A 23,663-nucleotide genomic window follows, 5' to 3' on the forward strand; every position below is an offset into this window, starting at 1 on the left:
ATTTTATTTTCGTTATTTTGCTTTTAAATATAAATTAAATGATGAGTTGATCGTTAAAACGGAAAACGATTTCCGATTTATTTTTACGCTAAATAATTGATTAATAATTACGAAACGGAATATATCAAACAGCTGATAAACAAAAATGGCGACTTTGTGGAAGCGTGGGCACGTGGATGGTATCAAAATAAGAAAATGTATTAATTCTTGGGAAAATTATCGATTCAAATTTGAGACAACGTCCAGTACAAGTGTTGGACTTTTCAATGAATCTTTAATAAAAGAGAAAATTAACAAATGGATGAAAAGTTACGAAGATTTTATTGGACTGACTGAAATGAAAGAAACGCAATTGAAAGTTATTCAGGTTTGGTTTTTAATATATTCCATTGGATTGATTCCGTATGAAGCAGGTATAACTACACCTCTGATGAGACGGCTGGGATCTTACCAGAGCTGTAGACCGTACTTAAAGGAGCAAAAAAAGTCAAAAGTATCATACCTCTACATATGACACTTCGAAAGATAAAGCCCCCGAAATCAGCTTACTTTCAGCACGGGTTAATGTTACCCTTGGTGCCAAGATGGCGGCTCATCTCCGATTCCAGCAAGGAAACAGTGGGATGCACGTTCTAACATAACTTAACCTATTCTAATAAATTACCATAATTATTAGCAACCAAATTATTAGAATAGGTTAGGTTAGGTTAGAACGTGCATCCCACTGTTTCCTTGCTGGAATCGGAGACGAGCCGCCATCTTGGCACCAAGTGTAACATTAACCGCAGGGCATATGTGATGGGGAGTCACGTTGTCTGCTAAAACTGTCACACTTAACTATTTAGCCCAAGTAACTATACCAGCTTTGAGTAGCCACTTGCTGTTCATGAAGTACTTGATGTTACATAGTTTTTGGGGAGGTATGAAGGCTCATCCCCATGTGGGTGCTGAGGTGTGAGCAATAGTGATCACTGCAATAGGCAGTACAGGTTCCTACTAAAAACTGACCTTTGGAGGTGAATGTCTCACCAAGGGTTGCAAGTACAGATATGATTTTGTTGACATTTTTGCTCGAACAGAGAGTCTACAATTCTAGGGAGTGGCAAATCCTTCATTCAGAGTTCTTGTCTTACCTTTTAAATAGAATGTTGTGGGTAAGAACCAGGGCTGTGAAGTCTGAGTCAGAAGAAAACTTATTGCTAGAAAAATCAGATTCAGGACTAACTTCGGGTATACTATAGATTACTCCCTATGGAATTTCGTGTGTTTGGGTATATATCTGAACTCAGGGGACCGAGACGAGTTCAACGATACTCTACTTTTGGACCGGAGACGAAAAATAAAAAAGTTTTATCATACTTTTTTCGGCAATCGCGCGATGATAGGGAGTCGCGTCGCTCTCTGCTAAGTCGGCCTCGCTATCGCAATCGGAGTCCCGTCGCTTGCCGTTAAAATTGCCTTTAGTAGACGTTTCCCCCCTTTTTTACTTTGTTCAAGAACTGCCTTGAATTGATCACTAGTTTAGCACATGGCGGCATGTGGTGGCGCCCATACGAGAGGTCAGTCGGGCCGCCATGTTCGCTGCCATAAGTAACATTAACCGAAATGGCAATCGCGCGATGATCGGAAGTCGCGTCGCTCTCTCCGCTCTCGTATCGCATGTTTAACGCTCCGGGAGATGACTGTAGTCCGACGTCATGGTTTGCAGACTTTACCGCAAGATGGCAATACTAGCAACTACGGTGCCGTGAGATGCTGTCTGCATGAGAGCATTAAAAAAGTATGGTAACTTAAAAAGTGTGATAACTTTTTTATTTTTCTTCTCCGGTCGAAAAATGGGGTACCGTTGAACTCGTCTCGGTCCCCTGAGTTCAAATATATAATCAAAGTCTTGAAATTCCATAGGGAGTAATCTATAGTACACCCCTAACTTCATCTCTGACTTCTGGTTTTTATTATTTATTCTATATTAAGCTCTTAATAGAAGCATTAATATTAATCTCCTATCTTGGGTGCTCTATCTTGCATTATAGGAGCCTCATGTAATGCAGGGTCTTATTTTAAGAAGGTTCCACTAATTTTTGATCTTTGCATATTACTAATTACTGTCGATTTTCTTTTTAGAAATTTATATCGAATACATTTTGCGTTACCTAATTCTAAATTTTTATTGTCAAAAGACTTATACAAAATGGCTAAGAAGACCTTGGTTAGATCTAGTGTTTTGAATACTTTTCTATAACCCCAGGTGGAAAACTTGTGTAGTGGTGATAATGAAAAATTGTGAAAAAAATATAAGTAGTTTCAGTTTCAATAAAAATGCTTAATGATTTACAAAAAATGCTTAAAAAGTAGCCTCATGACCCATTTGGTAGTAATAAAATGTCATTCTGGATTAATATAATCAAAGTTCTGTTATTGCTACAACTTGATCAAGCATGACTTATATTGATGATAAATAACAGGTGGCTGGGGCAGTTAAGGCATCAATCTATTGCTCTGGGATCCAAGATTAAATCTGGGTGAGCAATCCCAGAAATTTTTTTGGAGTGGTTTGTACCAAATACATCAGTTCTTGTCTTCACTATCTGACTATCTCCATTGTGGGCCTGGCCAAACCCACAATGGATATGATTAAAAAGTGCATGAACAAAAATGAGAGAAAAACAGAAAAGTAAGGTAACCATCAGGTAACATTAAACAGGATAATTAAATAAGATTACAATTATTAGATGTTCTGATTTTCTTGACTCTTGCATTAAAAAAGACATGTTAAGACAATCAAACAATGTACAACTTGTAGATTTATTAATTTTAGATATTATTATTAATTAATTATAATTCATCTTGTGTACAATTGAAGTATCAAATGCCAGCAATTTAAATTACTGCACTTTGAGCAAATAATAATTAAAAATGAGCAACATTAACATTTAAGTGCTAATTAAGATTGATAATAGTTGTACATTGTCAATTACATGTTGAGGCTGAATGTATGAAAAACAGCTTAAAGATGCTTATTACTTAAAGATAATGATGATAATAAATGTAACTTTGATGAAGCATTAAGGAAAGTTATATAAGTATATTTTAATTTATATGTTTACTTGCTAAGTCTGGTAACCAAATAACAAAAATACTGAGTACACCTTACACACTTTTCCAGCAATTAACTTTAATTAAACTAAATGTTTTCAGGCTGACTGATAAGCCTTTGTCAGGTTTTTAAATAGCGATTCTATTTTTGGAACATAATATACTTAGTATATATAAGTACTATGTTATTATTATTAGAAATAAATAAATTTAATTTATAATATTCTGGAAGAGAAAAATCATTCCAGAAAGTGGGATTCAAACCCTCATCTCCTGCTTACCTTATTTTCAATTGTACTATTTTATTTTTTTGTAAGAAGTCAATTTCTACTCAAACATTTCATGTCATGGAGTGAATAAGTCATTCAGTCAATTATATCATTATACATATAGTTTTATTATATTATATTAATATATACATATTGTTATTGTGTGACCCATGTTTGTTATAAAGGAAAATATTGGTTAGGTTTTTGTCTGATGTAATCTCACAGAGCCATAACTAGGGTATGGCCAACGTGGCCCCGCCATAGGCGCCGATTTAATAAAGGCGCCAACGAGAAGGTTTCAGAATAATATGTATTCGAAATTAATAACACAAAAAAAGTCTATATTTATATTTATATAGTATTTATGATCTGTAATTTCTACAAACATATATTTCAAAAATAAACCACCATTTTTATATTTATTTAATAACAAAGATTAAAAAGGCGCCATTTTTATTCTTTGCCATAGGCGTCCAAAATCTTAGTTACGGCACTGTAATCTCATACTGATTTTCTTTCTGTATATTGTGAAATTATTAGATAAGATCTATCAGAAAATTTCATCCTGTTATTTTTTTTATCAATAAAAATTTATTTTGTTTTGTAACTTATTGAATATATCTGTTTTCCTTATTATCATTTACCACCATTTCCTCTCAATAATTTTCAAACAAATTATCTTTTATTACTGAATTAGATAAATCTTATTATTGATTAATAGAAATAAAAGTCAAAATGTAAAGTTAAATATTTAAAAATATGTATTGCAGTTGACATCAAAAATTAATATTATCATAACATTTTTAATATAGGCAGAAGAAAAATTTATGGAAACACAAGAGAAAAGAAGAGAAAAACAGCAATTTATTCAACAAATTCAGCTGAAATTAAAAGATATACATAATGAATTAAACAAAACTTCTAGAGGAGAAGATAATTATTTAAACCTTATAACGCAGGTTTGTTTATTTTACTATGCTTTCTCGATTTACATTTACTTGAAATCAGGATGTCACAACTTTTTGTAAGCAAAGATCAAAACTTTTATGAATGTGGTACCACATCACTACCAGAAAGATGGCAACAGATATTTGACCAAAATGGTCAATATATAATTCAATAAAATATTTATATATTATAAGAAAATTGTTTTTTTTTCCATTAATAAAAAACAAAATTACTTTCCAAACAACCCAATATATTCAACATTTTTTAAAACATTTCAACTAAATGAAATGCTCATAGTGTAAAGATAAACTTTATCAATGAAATGCTTTAATCTATATTTAACTTTGTCAAAAGTGTTGCAACATTTTATCACATTTTAAAATTGATAATTTTTTACAATGATGTAATTGTCTTTGTTTTATTTTTAATTCTCAATTAAGTTTTAAAGTAAGAAAGACAATTATAAAATGACGATGGAAGTATGATAATGCCAATGAAGTTCAGCAATATATTTAACTTTTTTTCAACCAGATTTTGCACCCCAAGCATCATAAAGCAGGGATTAGGTTTATGTCAATGGTTGTGATTTAGTCACAAATGATGAATATTAGAGGAAATACAACAGAATTGGATGATGTGACGGGAAGTAGAAAAAATTTTGTCTATCATCTTATGCATTTTGGTGAGAGATGTTATTCATGTATTTGTGCTGATGGTAACATTTGAACATTTACACTAAATTTATGTTGTTGTAAAAAACTTCTCTCTCTCTTATCTTCAGTGAATTTAAATTTCTCACAAAAGTTCTTTGTGATATGTGATAAAGAAAATAAGATTTACAAATTTGTATTTCATGAACATGTATAAGTGCATATACATAATTTTGAAACGTATAGTATTAGGTTATTTAGTGATGACAGGATAAATTATTTGTTTATTGATAATATATTGATGTTTTGTTTTAAATAGGAACATGCTATAATTAGAGAAGAAAAAGGCCTTTTGGAGGAATTTAAAAATTTAGAAAAAGCAGAAAGAGAATATTTTTCAGCTCTTTCTTTAGCTGTTAGAAGTAGTCATGAGAAAGAAAGAGCTCAAGCAGAAAGAACAAAATATTGGTCCATAATTGGTTCTATTTGTGGTGCTGTAATTGGTATTATTGGAACCAGCATTAACAACAGAATGAGAATGAAAGAATTGAGAGGACTTGTTTCTGAAGCATCTGATCAGAATAAGTTACATCTCCTAGTTAATGATTTAACTAATGTCATGAAAACACAGCATCGCCAAATTGTGGATTTTGTTAGCGATTTGAAAAAATCTTTAATTTTGCAAGGAAATTTGCACGAAGTGAAAGGGAAAATAAATAATTCTTCCATGTTGACAGATGTAGAACTACCTTATGAGAAGTTGGAAACACAGACTGATGAAATTCTTTCACTGATTCAGAAGCAAGAAAAAATGATGGCACAAGAAATGAAAGAAGTAAAAGTTTTAGTGAACTCGCTAAGAGCTTCGAAACCCGAGATAGATAATAAAAGTGATGATATACCAGCAATATATGTTGGAAATGATGTAGAGAGATTGTTGAAAGATGCCGAAAAAAATTTGGAATTTAAAATGAAAATTAATTCTTTAGCAACAGTTGCATTTATATATGGTGCCTTTGCAATAACTCTTCCTATAATTTTTCAATATTTTAAAGGACCATAAATAAAGCTGTGTAAATAAATTATATATATAACAACAAAAGGTAATATATTTTTGTAAATATTTTTAAAATTTATTAAAATTGTAAAATTAGCATTATTAAAATCATTATATTTTAGAAAAAATGTTAACTAAAATAATTAATTGTTTTGTTATTAATTTTCAATAATTCAGAATTATTGTGTTAAAAAATTAATCATGTTATGACATGATGTGTTTTGAAAATAATACTTCTTTTATAATTTGCAAATAAAATTTTTTAATTAAATGAATTGTTTATTATTATTATTATTGTAAATATTTGTATAAAACAGCTGATTAATGATTAAATAAATAATCTTGATACATGGAAATCAATTTTTTGTGATTAATTTTAATTTTAAATGTAGTAACCTAGATTTAATCTTTAGAGAGCAATTTCACGAGTTTCATTGTTCACATTTTTCAAAAAGAATTATTTTCTTAAATTATCAAATGTAGATTTTACTGTTTGTATCAAAAATTTACTTTAAAATTTTTACATACCATTATGAACATTTTCTTTCAAAATAAAAACATATTATGTTAAACTTTTTACATAATATGTTTAAGAGAGATAATTAAGGAAATTGATAATAGTAAGGTGACCAATCGTCCTCCTTTAGGGAGGACAGTTCTTCTTTTGTAAGTTCCGTCTCCCTTGAAAAGTGTCCTCCTTTTCGATATTTGAAGACTAATTTGTAAATCTCCATATTCGATTGATGCCGAGCTGATCCATTGCATGTAATGTGATGTGATGTGTTTGTATTTGACATGATGGTTCACCAAGGCTCGGTACAGTGCAGCAAAACGCGATTATGAGACGCATGTGCTCTGCACAGGAGACCTTGAGAGAGTGCGCTGCATGCATGCAAGTAACTTTGTTTACTTCTTACCGAAACACAACACGGCACATACGCATGCAGTAGAGATTATTATAGTGTGTTATTGTTGCAATGAATAAAATGTTTCTTTTATTTACAATATTTTTTTTCTTCAATTTGTGTGTCCTTCTTTTCATTGTAAAAAAGTTAGTCACCTTACTAATAGACACTACCATCTAATGATGTATGCTAGTATGAATTTTTAAAGCAATATGCAAGCTAGAGAATTTAATAATTTTTTTTTCAGTCCAAACACTGAAAAACTTCTATATATGAAGGGGCTTAACTTTTCAAAAGATAACAGCCATTAGACTTTCTAACTTGTTATCTTTAATACTGAATAAGAAGAAAATATTTGTTAGGGTATTTCAGAATTTTTTCAGCTTGTAATTAAAATACATTTTAATTGCTGAATTTTTCAGATAACATATACCAGCATGTAACTATAAATTACTAAAACTGAAATAAAGAGACTGTATAACTGACACCAGCATACATTACATAACTCCAAAGTGGCTGTTGAAAATGTGACATTTACCAATGTTAGATTTCAAGGGATCATCTCTAACTTTGTTTTTCTCTCTGTTTCTTCCATTAACACTTCATTGTAACTATAATTACAAAAGGATCTAGCAACAAGTTGCTTAACTTTCTTGGCTGTCATGAGATTTTCACTTCTTGATCTTTACCCCATCGTAAGATATTAAATGAAATAGACTCCAATATGCATACACAAAAAAAAAAACGGTAAAAAATTTTGTGTTTCTTGGGTTCAGGGGTTTCAAAATGTGGAGATTTGCAAAACACTCAGAGGGTGAAATCTGACATGATTCCAATACTTTCCCTTGTTATGTAAACATAATAACAGTACATTAATGCTAAAATATATTTAAGGAATCCAACAAATTGTTTTTTATTTCAGAATTAAACATTTTTTAGGATACTATCTCCCACCATCAAATTCTATCAATGCAGATTGGAACAAGTGTTATAGAACAGCTTTTTGAATCAGTTTTATTTTAAAATATGTTTCATAAAACTATTTGTTGGACTCCTTGAACCTTTTTTAGTATTAATGTACTTCTGATTATAACATGGATTGATCGTCATGATAAATAGTTGGACTGAAATAAAATTCTGTGGTTTAGAAGCTATTTATAATTTTTCTAATTTCTGTTTTATTTACCAAATAAAATATAAAACTTATATGCTAAAACAAACTCTTAAAACTTTTAATGTGGCTAATAAAATATCTAATAATACTAACTTGAGAATTGGTTGTTCGGTCCTATTTTTAGAGAACAAATAAATAGACTGATGGTGAACTTCCAATTTGTATTTTTCATAAACTGTAGGGTGCAAAATGATTCTTTTCAATGGTTTCATTCATTCAATCATTTGATTTTGCTTATTGTTTTGCAGTGGCGTGCCGTGACATTTGATGATAGGGAAGCTATGTTTCCATAAAAATTTTAAACAAATACTGGAAATGACAAAAATAAACAATTATCTATTTTAGAATAAACTGACATGAAACAAAGTTATAAGAACTTGTTTTTATTATTTTTTATAAACTAACTCTATTTGGCAATTATTTTCTGTCAAGACGTTAATCACTATCATAAAAATTGCTTGTTGTTGATTCCATAAAGTATTTTAAAACAGTGTTTTCCAACTTTTTTTTTATGCTATGCCTCACCTAAGCCTTTCTAAATTTCTTATGCACCTCTAACATATACACTTAATTGCCACACTGTTTTGTCGTAACCACGATAAAACCCGATACTTTTATCAAAGTCTCTTGCACTTTCTAGTCGTTGCCAAACGCAACCTGGAACACAACAACTCATGTCTGTCCACCTCAAGGTCTGGGCAAAGAATGTCCTTTCTTCTCTTTCACTAGCATCAGGGCTTTGTTCATCTGATTGTTCTCAGTGGTTCCCAGAATTGTTAATCCCATTCCAAGGGAAAAGGGTTATAAAGGAAAGTACTAGAAGGAAAGGGAAACAAAGAACAAAGAAACCTAAAACTAACTTAAATCAATATTTACAATAAATATAGCGTACAGCAGCTATACGGTTAATTTAAACTCTGGACGAGTCCATTTTCGAATTGCTAATAATACTAACTTGAGAATTGGTTGTTCAGTCCTATTTTTAGAGAACAAATAAATAGACTGATGGTGAACTTCCAATTTGTATTTTTCATAAACTGTAGGGTGCAAAATTCACGTTGGGAAACACTGATTTAAAAGCTTTTTTTCTATCAAAAGCAATGCTAGTGATGATAATCTTTCCTCTGACGGAGTGTTCCTTGTGAACGTATCAATTTTTTTCACGGTTGAAAAACTGCACTCAATAGACGCACTTGTAAATGGTACCATAAAAATTAATGATATTAAATCATATAATTCTTTTAGTACATCTTTGTTCAGATCGTCATTAATTACAATATTTGTCTTTTTTATGTCTAAGAGTGACTTGCCAATATAGTCTGGATATGAATATAAATATTGCAATTCACTATGTAATTTAGATAAATAAGAAAATTCTCCATAAAATTCACTTAATTTAAAGAATTAAAACTTGCTTTGGAAAATTGTTTTTCGTAATATTTAAAATTATTAACATCTAAGTGATCAAAATTCTAAAGATTTGTCTGAAAATCTGTCAATATAATTATAATTAAAAGAAAACTAAAACTTGGGTTGACAGTATTTACATTTAAAAAACTATAAAAATATTACAAATATACAAAAAACCTTGTTTTTGTGATATTTTTAAAAATGTAAATACCATGAGCCAAGTTTTACTTTTGAACTTAGCTCATGTTCAATATCAACGATAAACATATAAATTTCTCCCACCATTGAAATGACAAATAATGAACTTATGCTCTTGTTAATCCACATTGTTTATTTTATTATATGTTTTGCCAAAAATAACACAACAGGTATTTTTGACTATCTGTATGAAGATTTCATCATCATGAGAATTCTCAGAAAAAATTATGTAATTTCAGAAATTACTCATCAAAGATTTTTATCATGATACTCAGTTTTAGAGGATAAATAAAATACTAAAACATTATATTATTTTAATTTTAATTAATTGTGTTTTGGAAATAAGAAAATAAATTATAAAAAAATACTGTTTGACACATTTAAATTTTATTTATTTATTTCTTCTTGAATTTTAAAATATATTTTTTCCATTAACAAAACTGAAGCAGTTTCAGCTATCGTTATGTATTTCATATAAAATGCCATGGTCAATGTTATCTTGATGAGGTATATTTACAATGCATTTTAAAAATTATTCATAATCAATGTTTTGTATGCTAATATATCAGTATCAAATACCAAGTAGCTGTTTCACTTCTTCAGCTTCTTCTTGTAATGTTTCACTAGTATATTTCTGGAGCAATTCTGTCTTTTTCCTTAAAACAAGTGCTGCCTCAATCTAAAATTTAAATATATATAGAATACTTTAAATTAATAATCAGTATTGTTATCCCTGGTAAAAGTTTGCCGAGTAAAAATATTAAATAAAAATTTGAAAAATAAAATAATCAATAGAAAACTGACAGTAAGTATAACATCTCACATTATTTTATAATATAATTTTAAGCAAATAATTTTTATATCAAACTTTTAAATTAATAGAATATTCTAGATCAAAATGATAAAATCTGCAATAAAAGAATTCCATAACACAAGATTATGAGAAGATATAACCTGATATTAATAGTAAGTTGGGTTATATTAAGCAAATGTAATTAATAAATTATGAGCTTTGTTTCATACACATTTGTGAAGAATAAAAACTGAACTTCATTTCATTTTCAAATTCTGTATCAAATCATACATTTTGAATTCAAAAAGGATAGATTTAAAGATTAATTTGAAATGGTTATTATAACAACCATTTCAAATTATTTTTTTAAATATAGCAACTGAACTAACTTGAATTCTGATCAAAGTCCAATGTATTAAAAATTTTCAACAAACAAAGAAATGTACTATTGAAATTATTATTACTAATAATTTTACCTCTTTCTGTGATGGGATAGGAACATGAGCAATGAAACGAGACTGAGATTCAATTTCACTTAGAGACTGGTCATCATCTTCATCACTCTAAAAATACATCATCATCATTTAACTTCAATTATATATAATATGATATTAAAATTTGAAAGTTAACATTCCTGAAATTGTACAACAATTAATGATGTGCAAACTTTTTGAGAAATCAGCAGATATAAAATATTGAACACATGAATACTAATAACTGAGTACAGATATCCCTCATATAACACAGCAGTTACATTCTGAAAAAGTGCCATGTTATGCAAATCTGTGCTACATAAAACAAAAGAGTAATACAAAACATACAGTTTATGTTCCAGAAGTTAGAAAGAGTATACTATTCTTTTTTGTTACTAAGAAAAGTATGTTTATTAAAACAATTGATAAATTATTTTCAATCAATAATTAACAATTACAATTAAAAGTACTGTATTATGCATTAGTATTAATTTTAGTTAAACGAGAGCAACTTCTTTTTACAAAATACAGTGGTGCCTCGTATAACGTATGCCTCGAATAACGGACGCTGCAAACAACGGGCTTTCTGTTTGGCCATTACGTGACTCGAGCAACGGACTTTCCGGCATAATTGGTGACTGCTCCATAGGTGCATTCTTTAATAGCGGTCGCTCTGCGTCTCCGCTAATATGGGGGTGCGCTGCTGTTTGTAGGCATTTAGGAACAACGGTGAAAGAAAGAAAGATGGCGGTGCCCGCACTATCGATAGTATCGTGATGGAGGAATCTACAATTCTAAAATATGAGCTTTAAAAGGCAAAAGAAGGGTCCCAATTGTAAAATTTAACCATAAAATGATATTGTTGAAAGAGCATTCAAAATAGCCTCGAAAAAAAATTCGTAAAGACACTTACATCACTGCGTGCGCTAATTCGTGCTTTCACAATTTCTAAATTCTCATTCATAAAACCACATAATGGACCCGGAAACGAAACTATCTGAGCCATGGAGGATGCCATGTTGCTTTCCACCGTAAACTACTGCTACAAGCGGCCATTTTTGCCATTCAACGGCGTGCACTTCCACCAGAATTTAGGAACGCGTTCTGCAGGAATTTTTAAACGGATGTCGCTTGCGCAGAGTTATGCGGAGGAATAAAAGAATGCACCCCATGTTCATTTTTTTATGATACAGTACGGATATTTTATGCTGCGGAACGAATTAGATGAACGGTACCTGAAACAGATTAAGTATGTTATATGAGCACCACTGTATGCTGAGATGACAATTCTCAGCCTTTTTGTTGATCTTGATCAGAAGTATCAGGAACATTTTCATATTGTTTGTTTTTATCATGAAAATTTTTATGGATAATGAAATAAAAATATGTTGTTAATTGAAAATTTGTTCAGTTGAGTACTGAGCAACATTTTCCAGAATTTGTTCGAATACTGAATTGTTCAAGTACTGAGATATCACTGTATGTTCATCATTTTTTATGAATGAAATAATCATTCGTAGGTAAGTAATACCTATGGTTAAAAAAAGTTTAACAAAACTTTACCTAAAATTGTTTAAATAAATTTTACTAAATACGAAGATTAATCTATAAAAAGAAAACTCAGTGACAGTTTTAAGAGCTAAAGTCTGAAAGCAACAATGACGACCTGGTGATAGGAAAGTTAGGACAAGGAAGAAAAAAATTGCACTATCAGTTTTCATTAAAGTAAACCTGATGAAAAGCACAAAATTTGAAAATTTCAATATTCTAAAATCCATGGGCAAATCTGAGATGACGTGTGCTTACTTGAATAAAAAAATATATATATATCAAATAACAAAGGTTATACTAAAAAATTGTGAAATTTTGTATGGAGGATTTCCAAAATTGTGTTAGAAACCATGTTGTAGAAGTACCGTGTTGTACGAGGATACCTGTACTCGTTATTCAAAACTCACCAGAAGTAATGAGTAGAAAACAATAAATTGCTATTGATACTTGATTGCAGAGTAGTTTTTTTTACTTTAATCAAGCATCGTTATTTAGAATTTCTACTCAATAATGTTTTATTGAATTCATACTAGTTTAAAAATAAAAACTTAATAATTAAATAGTTAATAAAAATAGTTAATAAAAACTTAAAAATAAAAATTATTTTTTATTTTTAAGTTATTTATTTTATTGTTTTTATTATGTTTATTTTATTTGAATTATGTTCCTGGTCAGTATTATTATTCAGATTATACATAAATAAATTCTGTTTGTATTATGGATGAAGTTTCTAAGGTTTGTGTCACTATACTTTTATGTATATAATTGCAGATGTTTCTATTGAGGTTTTTTAAAGTTAATTACAATCTTTATTACTCATGGGACTGAAAAATGAACATTCAATTCTTAAATCCTCTCACAGCTAGTGATTATGACTAGTGTCTAAGATAACTAAATTCAAACTCAAATGAGACGATTTATTTTATTATTTTTATTTACTTATTTCATTTTTTGTTTTTATTCCTGAAGTTATTTTGTATGAATATTAATTTTTTTTAAATTTCTTCTGTTTTTTTCTGTTTTATTTGATTTTAGGGTTGGAATTTTGGGATAAATATTATAATTAAAAATATAATTAAAACATGCCAGGACAAAATTCATACATTACAATATTAAATGCGTAGAAGTGATCACAAAAAATGTGACTTCTTTTAAATCTTAACGTCCTTTTCACACTCGGGAACTAACTGTCTTTACGGCGGGTCAAACCTTAATATTTGTAAATAAATGAATTTTGTCCTGGCATGTTTTAATTATATTTTTAATTGTAAATTAAATTTAATGATTGTGCTGAAAACCTTGGGGATACTTTTTAACTGTGTTTTACCTATTGAGGCGGAAGAGCAGCCTACAAAAGAAGGTCGACTTCGCCATAAAGACAGTTAGTTCCCGAGTGTGGAAGGACGTTAAGATTTAAAAGAAGACATTTTTTGTGATTACTTCTATGCATTTAATATTGTAATGTATAAATATTATAGTTCAGAATGGCCATTTCTTGTTTTTGTATTCTTTAATGAGTATGACAATCTTTTAAAGTTTTATGCTTGATGGCCAAATGGTTCATGACTCTAGGCAATTAAATATTATTTCTTTCTCTTGGGTCCCTTTTTGAGTCCAATTTGAATTTTCAGATGCTGACTTAGAAATCTCAGCACTCAGCTTGATCAAATCTTCAATGATTATACAAAAAGCATCCTATTCTTAACTAAAGGCTAAGAATAGGAAGAAGCCAAGGATAAAAGGATAAAGCACCTCTTGTAATTCAATAGATACTTAAGTGGGATATTAAAAATAAATTAGGTTACAAGAGATAAAGCCACATAATGAATCTTATTGTAATTTGTTTTTCAAATTGTTAAATTTTATAATTAAACTTAATCATTTTATACAAATATATGCAATGGTAGACAGTAATTTGTTATTCTCTATTCATTGCATTGATTTCAAAAGTAATGGTACAAAAGTAACAAGTAGTTATTTGCACATCACTAATGATAACAAAATTCATTCTTTATGAATATTAAATAAAGTTTTTACCTCTAAATATTTTAGTTTTTTTAAACGAATAATTTTAATTAATTTAAATAAAATAAATACAATTATTAAAATAAGTCATTATTTAATAAAAATTATTAAATATATACAAAATAAAAACATAATTCTATATTAGGTCACAATCACAAAAACTTAAAATTATTAAGTATTATGTTATACTTTTTAGAACAATTACAAAGATAAATAATTATAAACTTTTTAATTTATATTAAGGATTTGATGCTAGATATAAATCCAAGAACATTTACTTCATAAAAACTATTAAGTCTCCTAGAAAAGACCAATTATTATTGATGATATGTAATCTTTATCATCAAATAGAACTGATTTAAGTATAATGTTATTAAATTTTTAATATCAGATTTTTTTGTTTTATTTTAATTCAAATTACTATTAATAAAAGAAAATAGTTTATATTTACAAGAACAAAATTCAATTATCATCTTTAATAAAGTTTCATTTTATAAATAATTTATTATTATAATTGTTTAGTATAGTATTTGAAGACAATCAATAAAACTAAAAATATTTGAGTGATTATTATACTGAATATTTTTCCTATATCTACTTTTAAATATTTATTTTATATATATGTAACAAGCAACTGTAACTGTTAAATACTCTAGAAAATACAATGTAAATATTTTATTTTTTAAGATACTTAAATTAATCTAATTAATTTATACATTAAAAGTTACCATTGCTTCTGGTTCCACTACGTAAATGTCTTCTAACTGTTTTTCAACATTAACATCATTTTCTAATTTGTTCTTTTTTTGTTTTTTCCATTCTTCAACCGCTTCAGCAATAGCTTTCTTTTCTTCTTCATATTCCAATGGTATGAGAATACCATCATCATCATCTCTTCTTCCATAATAAGAATAATCGACATCTTTCATTAATTCTGCTCGAGTTTTCCTTGGAGGTGGTGGAGCTATTTATAAAATGTTGTTATTTTTCCTTAAAAAAATATATAGTAAATTTATTTAAAAGTTTTTAAATACATACGTTCTTGTTCAAATAATTCTCTTACACCAGGAAGATCTTTGGCTGCTCCAAAATATCTAAAATATTGAAAATATTTTAATATGTTTATTATTTATATATTATATTTAAATTAAATTATATATTTATAGATGCAAACATTTTAAAAATTTATTTATTTTATGTAACTTATGAAAATAGTTGCAGCATATCAAACAAATTGATTTCATGATTTTAAGTTTTTTATCCTTGATTTATAATCATGTAGTCTTGTTTATTTACTAGAAGACCATTCATAAAATTACCTGATTTAAATTAACTAGTTCAATGGAAACAAACATTAACTATATTCTATGCTTACTGTTTTTGTTTTTCTTTTGAAGATTTAGTTATATCTTCAAGCCAGATTTTTACTCTTATTTCTGAGTTGGACTGTAAAAAGGATTAAAGAATAGACTTGAAAAAAATTATTATTTTTTATGTAAGTCTTTCTATGCTTCCAATACTCAGTTGATACTGCTGCCTACTATATTTAAGACCATGATCAAGGTATAGCTATTAAAATATCTAATATGTGTTTTCTGTAATGTGACATATGTACTGTTAAGAGCTAATATTTTCAGACTTATGCATAGTTTATATCGTATGACACCTAAGCAAGAAAAAATTACTAAGCATGATAAGTATCTCATCTATCCTCCATAAGCACTTTATTTTGTGGGGAGGTCTGAATATTTACTTTTTCCTCATGTATGTATTTTGTATGTTATGAGCAGTTGGAATGAATATGTTTATGATATATGTGATTTTTGTTTTGTCAATCAATGAATGTGATGCTTGGTTTGTTATAGTGGATTCTTTTGTCTGTGATTCATGTGCACAATACATGATGCAATTGTCATGTATTCTGCATGTAATGTACAGTTTTTTAAAGCTGTCGTGGTATGTATTTGTAGTAGGATAGCTGGGTGTTTATTTTTATATATAATACAGAGTTAAGTGTAAGAACTCAGACTTAATGAATGAGAGTTTAATCAGAAAAAAAGGAAATTTTGTCAATATGATGTTGTCGGCAGCAATAATTGTCAACTTTTCTACCTGAAAGTGTCTCATCTTACGTGTTATCAGTGCCAATAGAAACACTTTCTCTTGACCTTCTGACTTCCTAGCCATATTCTGCCACTCTAAAATAACAAACAAATGGCCAATTCAAGTAGTCGTTGCCAATTCCTCCATGAATTAGTCGTCACCAGTTTCTCAACCTCATTAGTTCACTCCATCTCTGCCTGTAACAAATCATTACCTCATCTAATAGGGCTATCATCTCCTCTGAATGGAATATTGACTCCTACTACAACCATTTCCTCAGCTCCAAATTGAGAAAATTCGTGTTCCAGTACCAAATAGAAAATTCCATGCCTATTTTTGAACTATCCCCTAGTGCCAAACTCTCAAGTGTCAACGATAGAAACGATCAACTCATCTACAAATGGCTCTCTTCTAACTCAAGGTATTTATGACAACATAAGTAATCTAATGTAAACTCTCCCTCTCAGAAATGCTTCAGTGTTGCTAGTATCTAAAATCTAATTTTCTTGCTACTGACAGTATGTAGATCATTGTTTTGGTTTTTTTAATTATTTTTGTTTGAATTTTATTGTATTTTTGGGTAAATTATGTTATTGGGAGGTGGAAATCTTTTGTCCTGTGACAATTCCAATAATAACTAAAATAAATAAATAAATCATATAACAAACAGGTATTTGTTTTGTTTAACTTGTCTCAGAGTGCTTTTCTTCCTTAATGTTGCCTCATCGGCCTCCTGCATCCCAAGCCGAGTGTCTATGCATGCAACCATTCGCATTATTCAGTTTCAACAAAAATAAACAGTCATCACGGCTTCATTCGATGACACCACTGTGTCCATAAAATAGAATACAGTGGTGTCATCCTGACAAGAGCTTCAAAGAGGTGTTACCCTCTGGTCACACTGGTGTCAGCAGTTGGATTTTACACCCAAGTCACATAAGAAATTTAGAAAAGATAACATTATTATTATAACAATATAATAATAATAATATAAAAAAATTTTCTGAAGAACTCCATAATTATTCATGCAGTTATTTCATGAAAAAATATATTAATCATTATTACTTACATTTTTTAAAAATGTTAAGTAAAATAATCTAAAAACTTTATACATATTAAAATTATTTTCAAATCATTTAAAGTTTGTGTGTACTGTACAAGTACAGAATGCAAAAAATTGACAAATACTATTAACTCTAAACACTGAAAATTTCTTTCTATATTGTTTTTAACCCCTGAAACTACAAGAGGAACTTCTACAAAAAAACCACTGAAACAACTTTTCTATCAGCTGATTTCATCTTGAATGGATTAAGCTGATTTTATATTTAAAGAATTAAGCAACACAGGTCTGATGAGATTTTTTAATAGCTGTTATATTGTTGGGGATCTATATTATGTAATTATTATTTCAACAGGAAACAACTGATAATGAAAATGTATTTTTGGAAGAAGAAAGTGCAAAAATTGAACAAAGAAAACTAAGTTTGACTTCACAGGACTTGATTAATCATATTGTTTAAGACATAAAATTAATTTTCTTCTTGGTAAACATAAAAATTATATTTGAAGAAAATTTATATAAAAATATTATTAAAGTAGTTGATAAATACTTTACATCCAGTCAAATTTTAATTCAATGTATTGTTAATTTTAATATAAGTATACATACTTATATCCTTTATTTCCTGGAACTTCTTTGCCTTCATGATCAAGCATTTTTGGTCCAACTTTCTGTAAATAAATTGATAATCTTTTACAAATCTACAAATCTTTTAATCATCAAGTTGAATTAAAATAGTGATTACTAGATAACTGTACAAATGTGTATGTACACATTATGTAAAAATAAACACACTATTATACCAAGAACCAGCAACTGTATTCAATCTTTGTAATCTGAAGATGTCTGAAAATGGAAAAAAATGTTTGTTTCCATTAAAATATCCAAGTTTTTTTCTAATTCTTGGTATAATATTGTGTTTATTTGAATTAAATTTTAATGTACTAAAATTTTGTACTCTTAAAGCTGAAAATAAATAATAATATAATAAAAATATTTAAAAATAAAAGATTTTTAAGTATCACTTAAGATGAATATAAAAATAATTATAATTATAGAGCATAACTTTCAATAAAAACATATGTACATGTTGATATTTGTGTTATGTTTTATGGTGGCAGCTGATGCCAGTGTCAGTTTTTTTGTATATTGTCACAGGTTTTGTCATCATTGAACATGTCACCAGAAGTACTGTTACATAACACCCCCCATTTTCAACAAATATGGTTTAAACACATTCAATAATTTGTCAGACACAAGGTATCAAGCAAGTTAGGGATCTTGCACACTTACAATAGACTCACTGACAGATACATTGCAAATGATGTATGCCTTCTTTTCAGCTAGACAACACACTTTGTATGCTTTACTAGCATGACCAGTTAACACACCAATTTTATCTGTAGCATGCAACTTATTCTTTGCTTTTCCACTAGAATAAAAAAAAACTTTCTTAATAAATTTGATATTTGTCAAAATAAAGGAAAATAAGTAAATTGAAATTGGAGTTGCATCTTCTGGAATTGCAGCTACTTTAACTGAAGGTGAAAAAAATGATTCATTCTGCTTTTAAATTATCATTAAATTTAAATTTTTCAGAGACCTGGTATGCAATATATCAAGACAAGTGCTATAGCTCAAATATTGTGGAAATGTAAGATCACCGTTTGAGATGAGGTCACCATGTTTCATAAAGGAGCAGTTGAAGCTTTAAATAGAATGCTCCAGGATTTATGACAGAATAATGATGTGATGCAATGGTTTTGCTGTATGGAGTTTTAGGCAAACACTACCTGTTGTATCAAGGGGTACAAGGGCTGATGAGATGAAACCTTGTTTAAAGTCATCCTCTTTACGGCCAAAAATTAAAATATTCCATTTAAAAACTAATATAAGAGTTCATTTAAATAGACATGCTAAGGCAGAAGAGTTTGCAGATTTACTAATTCAAATTGGAGATGGAAATTTAAGAAAGAAAGAAGGCTATATTCCTAAGGAGTTGTGCAAGTTAGTTGACAATTTGGAAGTGTTAACTGAAAACATCTATCCAGACTTTGTAAATCCGCAAAAGAAACTGATTTTATGGCTGAAGAAATGAGGAATTTTATCACTAAAGATTAAGGAGTGTAAAGTTGAATGGTTTAAATAATCTCAAGTAAACCAATAATTTTTGAACTTCCATATAAATTATGTTATTTATGTTTGAAATTATATTGAATGATAGTGCTCATGAAATCAATCAATTTTTATTACAAAAGTTTGACGTAGTTGAAATGATGTATAGTTCTATAGATTCAGTTGTAGAAAAGGAAGATGCTATAAATTATCCTGTTGAATTTCTAAATACTCTGAAGCCTTCTGGTATTCCGTTCCATAAATTAACCTTAAAATTGGAGCTCCTATCATGGTGCTAAAAAATTTGTACCTTCAAAATATACAAATCACTGCAAGGCTACAGGTTAAAACACTACATAAGAATGTGGTTGAGGCAACTGTATTACTGATTGTAGTGTTGGTAAATCAGTAGTTATTCCTCGCATTCCTTTAATTCCAACTGATTACTCATTCCAATTCAAGAGGCTTCAATTTCCCATAAAATTATGTTTTGCTATGACCATTAATAAAGTACAAGGGCAACCTCTGAAAGTCCCTAGCTGGAATAGATCTGCGAGAGAATTGTTTCTCTCATGGTCAGTTTTATGTTGTATGCTCCAGAGTTAGTTCTGCTAAAGATTTGGTCATTCTTAGCAAAGAAGATAAAACAACTAACATCATACATAAAGAAGTACTGTGGAATTAATATGCATAGGAAGTTAAGATGTTTAGGATTCTAAGGAGAAAGCTAAGCCAATAAGGATTAAGGGTTATATCTAAAAATTTAGGTGTAACCCTTAATCCTCTCGCTCTCCCCTCAGGGATTGAATTTCATCTCCTAACTGTTTGGGCAATGCATCTATTATTATTATCAACTAAACTCAATTATAATATAGATAAACCAGAATAAAACATATTTAAATCTAGAAATAAATTAAGAAAAAGTGTCAAACTGTTTAAATTTTTATTTTTCAATACAAACAGTGAAATTAAAAATAAATTTTTTGTAGTAGAAATTAAATATAAGAAAGATAAAAAAAGAAAATTTAAGGATTACCCTAAACAACTTGGCTTCTACTGTACTATTTTAGATATGGTTTTGTGTGTTTTTGAGGGAAATCTAACATACTTTTAGACCCATCTAAAAATTCTCTAATTAGTCTTGGAAGAGGGGGGACCTAATTTTGCACCCAGTGAAAACAAGTAAGATCAGCTATAATCTAATAATCTTAATCTTCACTATCATTACTTTTTGCCTGAGCAACACTGGGCTCATCTACTAGTATAGTATATTTGAATCAATGCATACAGAGCTGGTATCAGTCTTTAAACTAGTAAGCCACAATTTTTATAGAAGCTGCAAAGCACTGGTATGCTGATGCTGCAAATTTTGCAACAATCCACATTTATTGAATATTTCCTCCCCCTTTTGGTCAGCCAGCAGTAGAAAAAAAGATACATGAAATTTTAAAAAGAACTTTAATTCAAAATTCTAAAAAATATTTAATATTGCTGTGACACACCTGAGGCACTCTCACAACACACTTTGTGGCACATAGGTTGGAAACACTGATATAGAGAAAAATTTGAATATTCTTATAAAGTACTAAAAATGAAGAATAAAAATTCAATTATGTTTTTAAAAATGAAATATTTACTTATTGCATATCTCTAAAAGAAAAAATAGGAATACCATCTTACCATTTTAACTAAAATAAATCCGAGTAATTTGCAAACTTATAATGAATGAGACTTATTTATTACAATATTAAGGATTACAATCAACAAGAAAGAAAACAGCTTACCAAATAATCTGGTCCTCCTAATTCTTTTATTCTGGATTCCCAATGCCCTTTTTCTCTTAATAGTTTATTTATTTCATCATTTAGATCTCTTATTCGAAATTCACCAAGTCCCGCTAAAAAGATGATGTAAATTTTAAGTTTAAAAACTATTTTTAAAAATTCCATAAACTTTTTAATACATTTATAAAAATTAACAATTTAATATAGGGGAGGGTACTATTTAGCTTAAGGAAAATTGAAATGTCTAATGTTTAAAAAAACAGTAATTTGAGTAATGACTGTTTTTTTATGAATTCAATATGAAGATATTCATCACATATTTTTTTCTTGAATTTTTACCTTAGTCCTTTAAATGATTTTTTTCTACATTTAAAAAAAAAGCAATTTTATAACCAAGTTATAACATCCATATTGTTCCTTGAACTATGCATGATTTTCTAAAGAAAAAGTCAACTTTTCAAAACAAATTTTAAAATTTAATAGTTGAAATGATGAGAATTGTAAACAAGTAAGTAGATGTATTTGACAAACAAGTATTGTAAGATAAATGTTCAATTTATCTTACAATACTTGAGCATAAAGTCATTAATACAGCAGTTGTATTGTAAGATAAATGTTCAATTTATCTTACAATACAACTGCTGTATTAATGACTTTATGCTCTAATTTAAAGGTGACTACTTGTCAAGTTTAACAGAGATTTCATTAAAAAGAAAACCTAAGAATTTATTCAGCACTTCAAACGACAATATTTGAAGCTGACAAGCTGATCCACCAGAAATGTTTGGATGCACAAGATTCAGTAGCAAATCATATTTGTTTAATTTATAAATGGTGTTATCTTCCTGCATATAATTTTGAAAATTTGAACACTTTTATGGTATTTTACTTCTTGTCATGAATTAGCAATTATTGTCATAAATAGCAATGATTTCCACTGTAAAGAATTTCATACTTTTTATGTTTTATTAATACATAAACACCATTTTCAACATTCTCATTATCTATATCATACAAATCTGGAAAATCATCTTCAGAAAGACCAGATTCTTCAAGTCTCTCTCTAAAAGCTATACATTACTTTTTTTCTGTATCACTTGTTATGATTTTTAACCTCTTTAATTCAAATAAAAACAAACTGGAATAATAAATAAATGAATAACCTAACACCTTCAAGTTTCCATCACATACAGTGGTACCTTGATTTGAGTGTCCCAACTTATGAGTTGTTTGAGATACAAGCTATCTCTCAACCGATTTTCTGCTTTGAGTTGAGAGCAAACTTCAGATAACCCACTGCTAGTTGGCGCAGCATATGCCACAGCGAACCATAGATTAAGAAAAAGATGGAAAACTGCCATAATTTCATCATTTTTTGTTACTCTTCAAATGTCTGACAGGCTAGCTTATAAAAAAAAACGTGTGTTCAAGTGACGCAGACATCCATGTTGTGTGCAGCACCACTCTCTCTCATTTCTTGAATTTTCCATCTTTTCTTTCTTTATCTATGCAGTGAATGCCACAACATCTGCAAAACCAGTTTATTGTAGTACATTCTTATTGTGTTTTTATACAATATTCATTATTTATAAGTACATTTTTCTTATTTAAAAACATGTAACAAAAAATTGTGGTGTTTAGGAGTCTGGAATGAATTAATGGGATTTCAATAGGAAAACTGATTTGACATATGAGTAATTTGAGTTATGCATTCTTTCACAGAATGAATTAAAGCTTGTAAGTCAAGGCACCACTGTATAAGATTTGATGAAGCAAACATTTTTGATTCTATCTTCTTCTCGAATTACTGGGGCTAATCAAACAAATCAATAACCTTTAAACACAAGTAACAAATTTAATGAAAACTTTGAATGTTTTCGGCCTTATCCAAGGCCTGCTTCAGGTTTTTAAAGAAACAAATTTGTCTACATTGCACAATGCATTCCATTTTGGAATTTGTTTCGTTAAAAACCTGAAGCCAGCCTTGGATAAGGCCGAAAACATTCAAAGTTTTCATTAAATTTGTTACTGGTGTTTAAAGGTTATTGA

At 29.0% G+C, this 23,663-nt stretch overlaps 2 protein-coding genes across 2 annotated transcripts in view; one reads left to right on the forward strand and one right to left on the reverse strand.

The window, feature by feature from the left end:
• Positions 1 to 10: 10 nt before the first annotated feature.
• LOC136981423 (mitochondrial potassium channel-like) lies at positions 11 to 6,040 on the forward strand. Its single transcript, XM_067277742.1, has 3 exons — positions 11 to 367; positions 4,178 to 4,324; positions 5,283 to 6,040. The coding sequence occupies exons 1-3, from the start codon at positions 146 to 148 to the stop codon at positions 6,024 to 6,026; spliced, it is 1,113 nt and encodes a 370-aa protein (XP_067133843.1). The 5' UTR covers positions 11 to 145; the 3' UTR covers positions 6,027 to 6,040.
• Positions 6,041 to 10,072: 4,032 nt separating this feature from the next.
• LOC136981425 (pre-mRNA-splicing factor ISY1 homolog) overlaps positions 10,073 to 23,663 on the reverse strand; it is a 70,474-nt gene continuing 56,883 nt past the window's right edge. Inside the window, exons 4-9 of the mRNA XM_067277744.1 lie at positions 21,615 to 21,727; positions 18,325 to 18,386; positions 15,588 to 15,643; positions 15,278 to 15,513; positions 10,977 to 11,063; positions 10,073 to 10,386 (exon numbers count right to left, since the gene is read on the reverse strand). Coding sequence (XP_067133845.1) covers positions 10,279 to 10,386; positions 10,977 to 11,063; positions 15,278 to 15,513; positions 15,588 to 15,643; positions 18,325 to 18,386; positions 21,615 to 21,727 — 662 coding nt within the window. The 3' untranslated portion in view covers positions 10,073 to 10,278. The remainder of the gene's footprint in view (positions 10,387 to 10,976; positions 11,064 to 15,277; positions 15,514 to 15,587; positions 15,644 to 18,324; positions 18,387 to 21,614; positions 21,728 to 23,663) is intronic.

Source organism: Centruroides vittatus, unplaced genomic scaffold, assembly GCF_030686945.1.
Source record: "Centruroides vittatus isolate TY-2023 unplaced genomic scaffold, ASM3068694v2 contig_754, whole genome shotgun sequence".
Taxonomy (NCBI): domain Eukaryota; kingdom Metazoa; phylum Arthropoda; class Arachnida; order Scorpiones; family Buthidae; genus Centruroides; species Centruroides vittatus.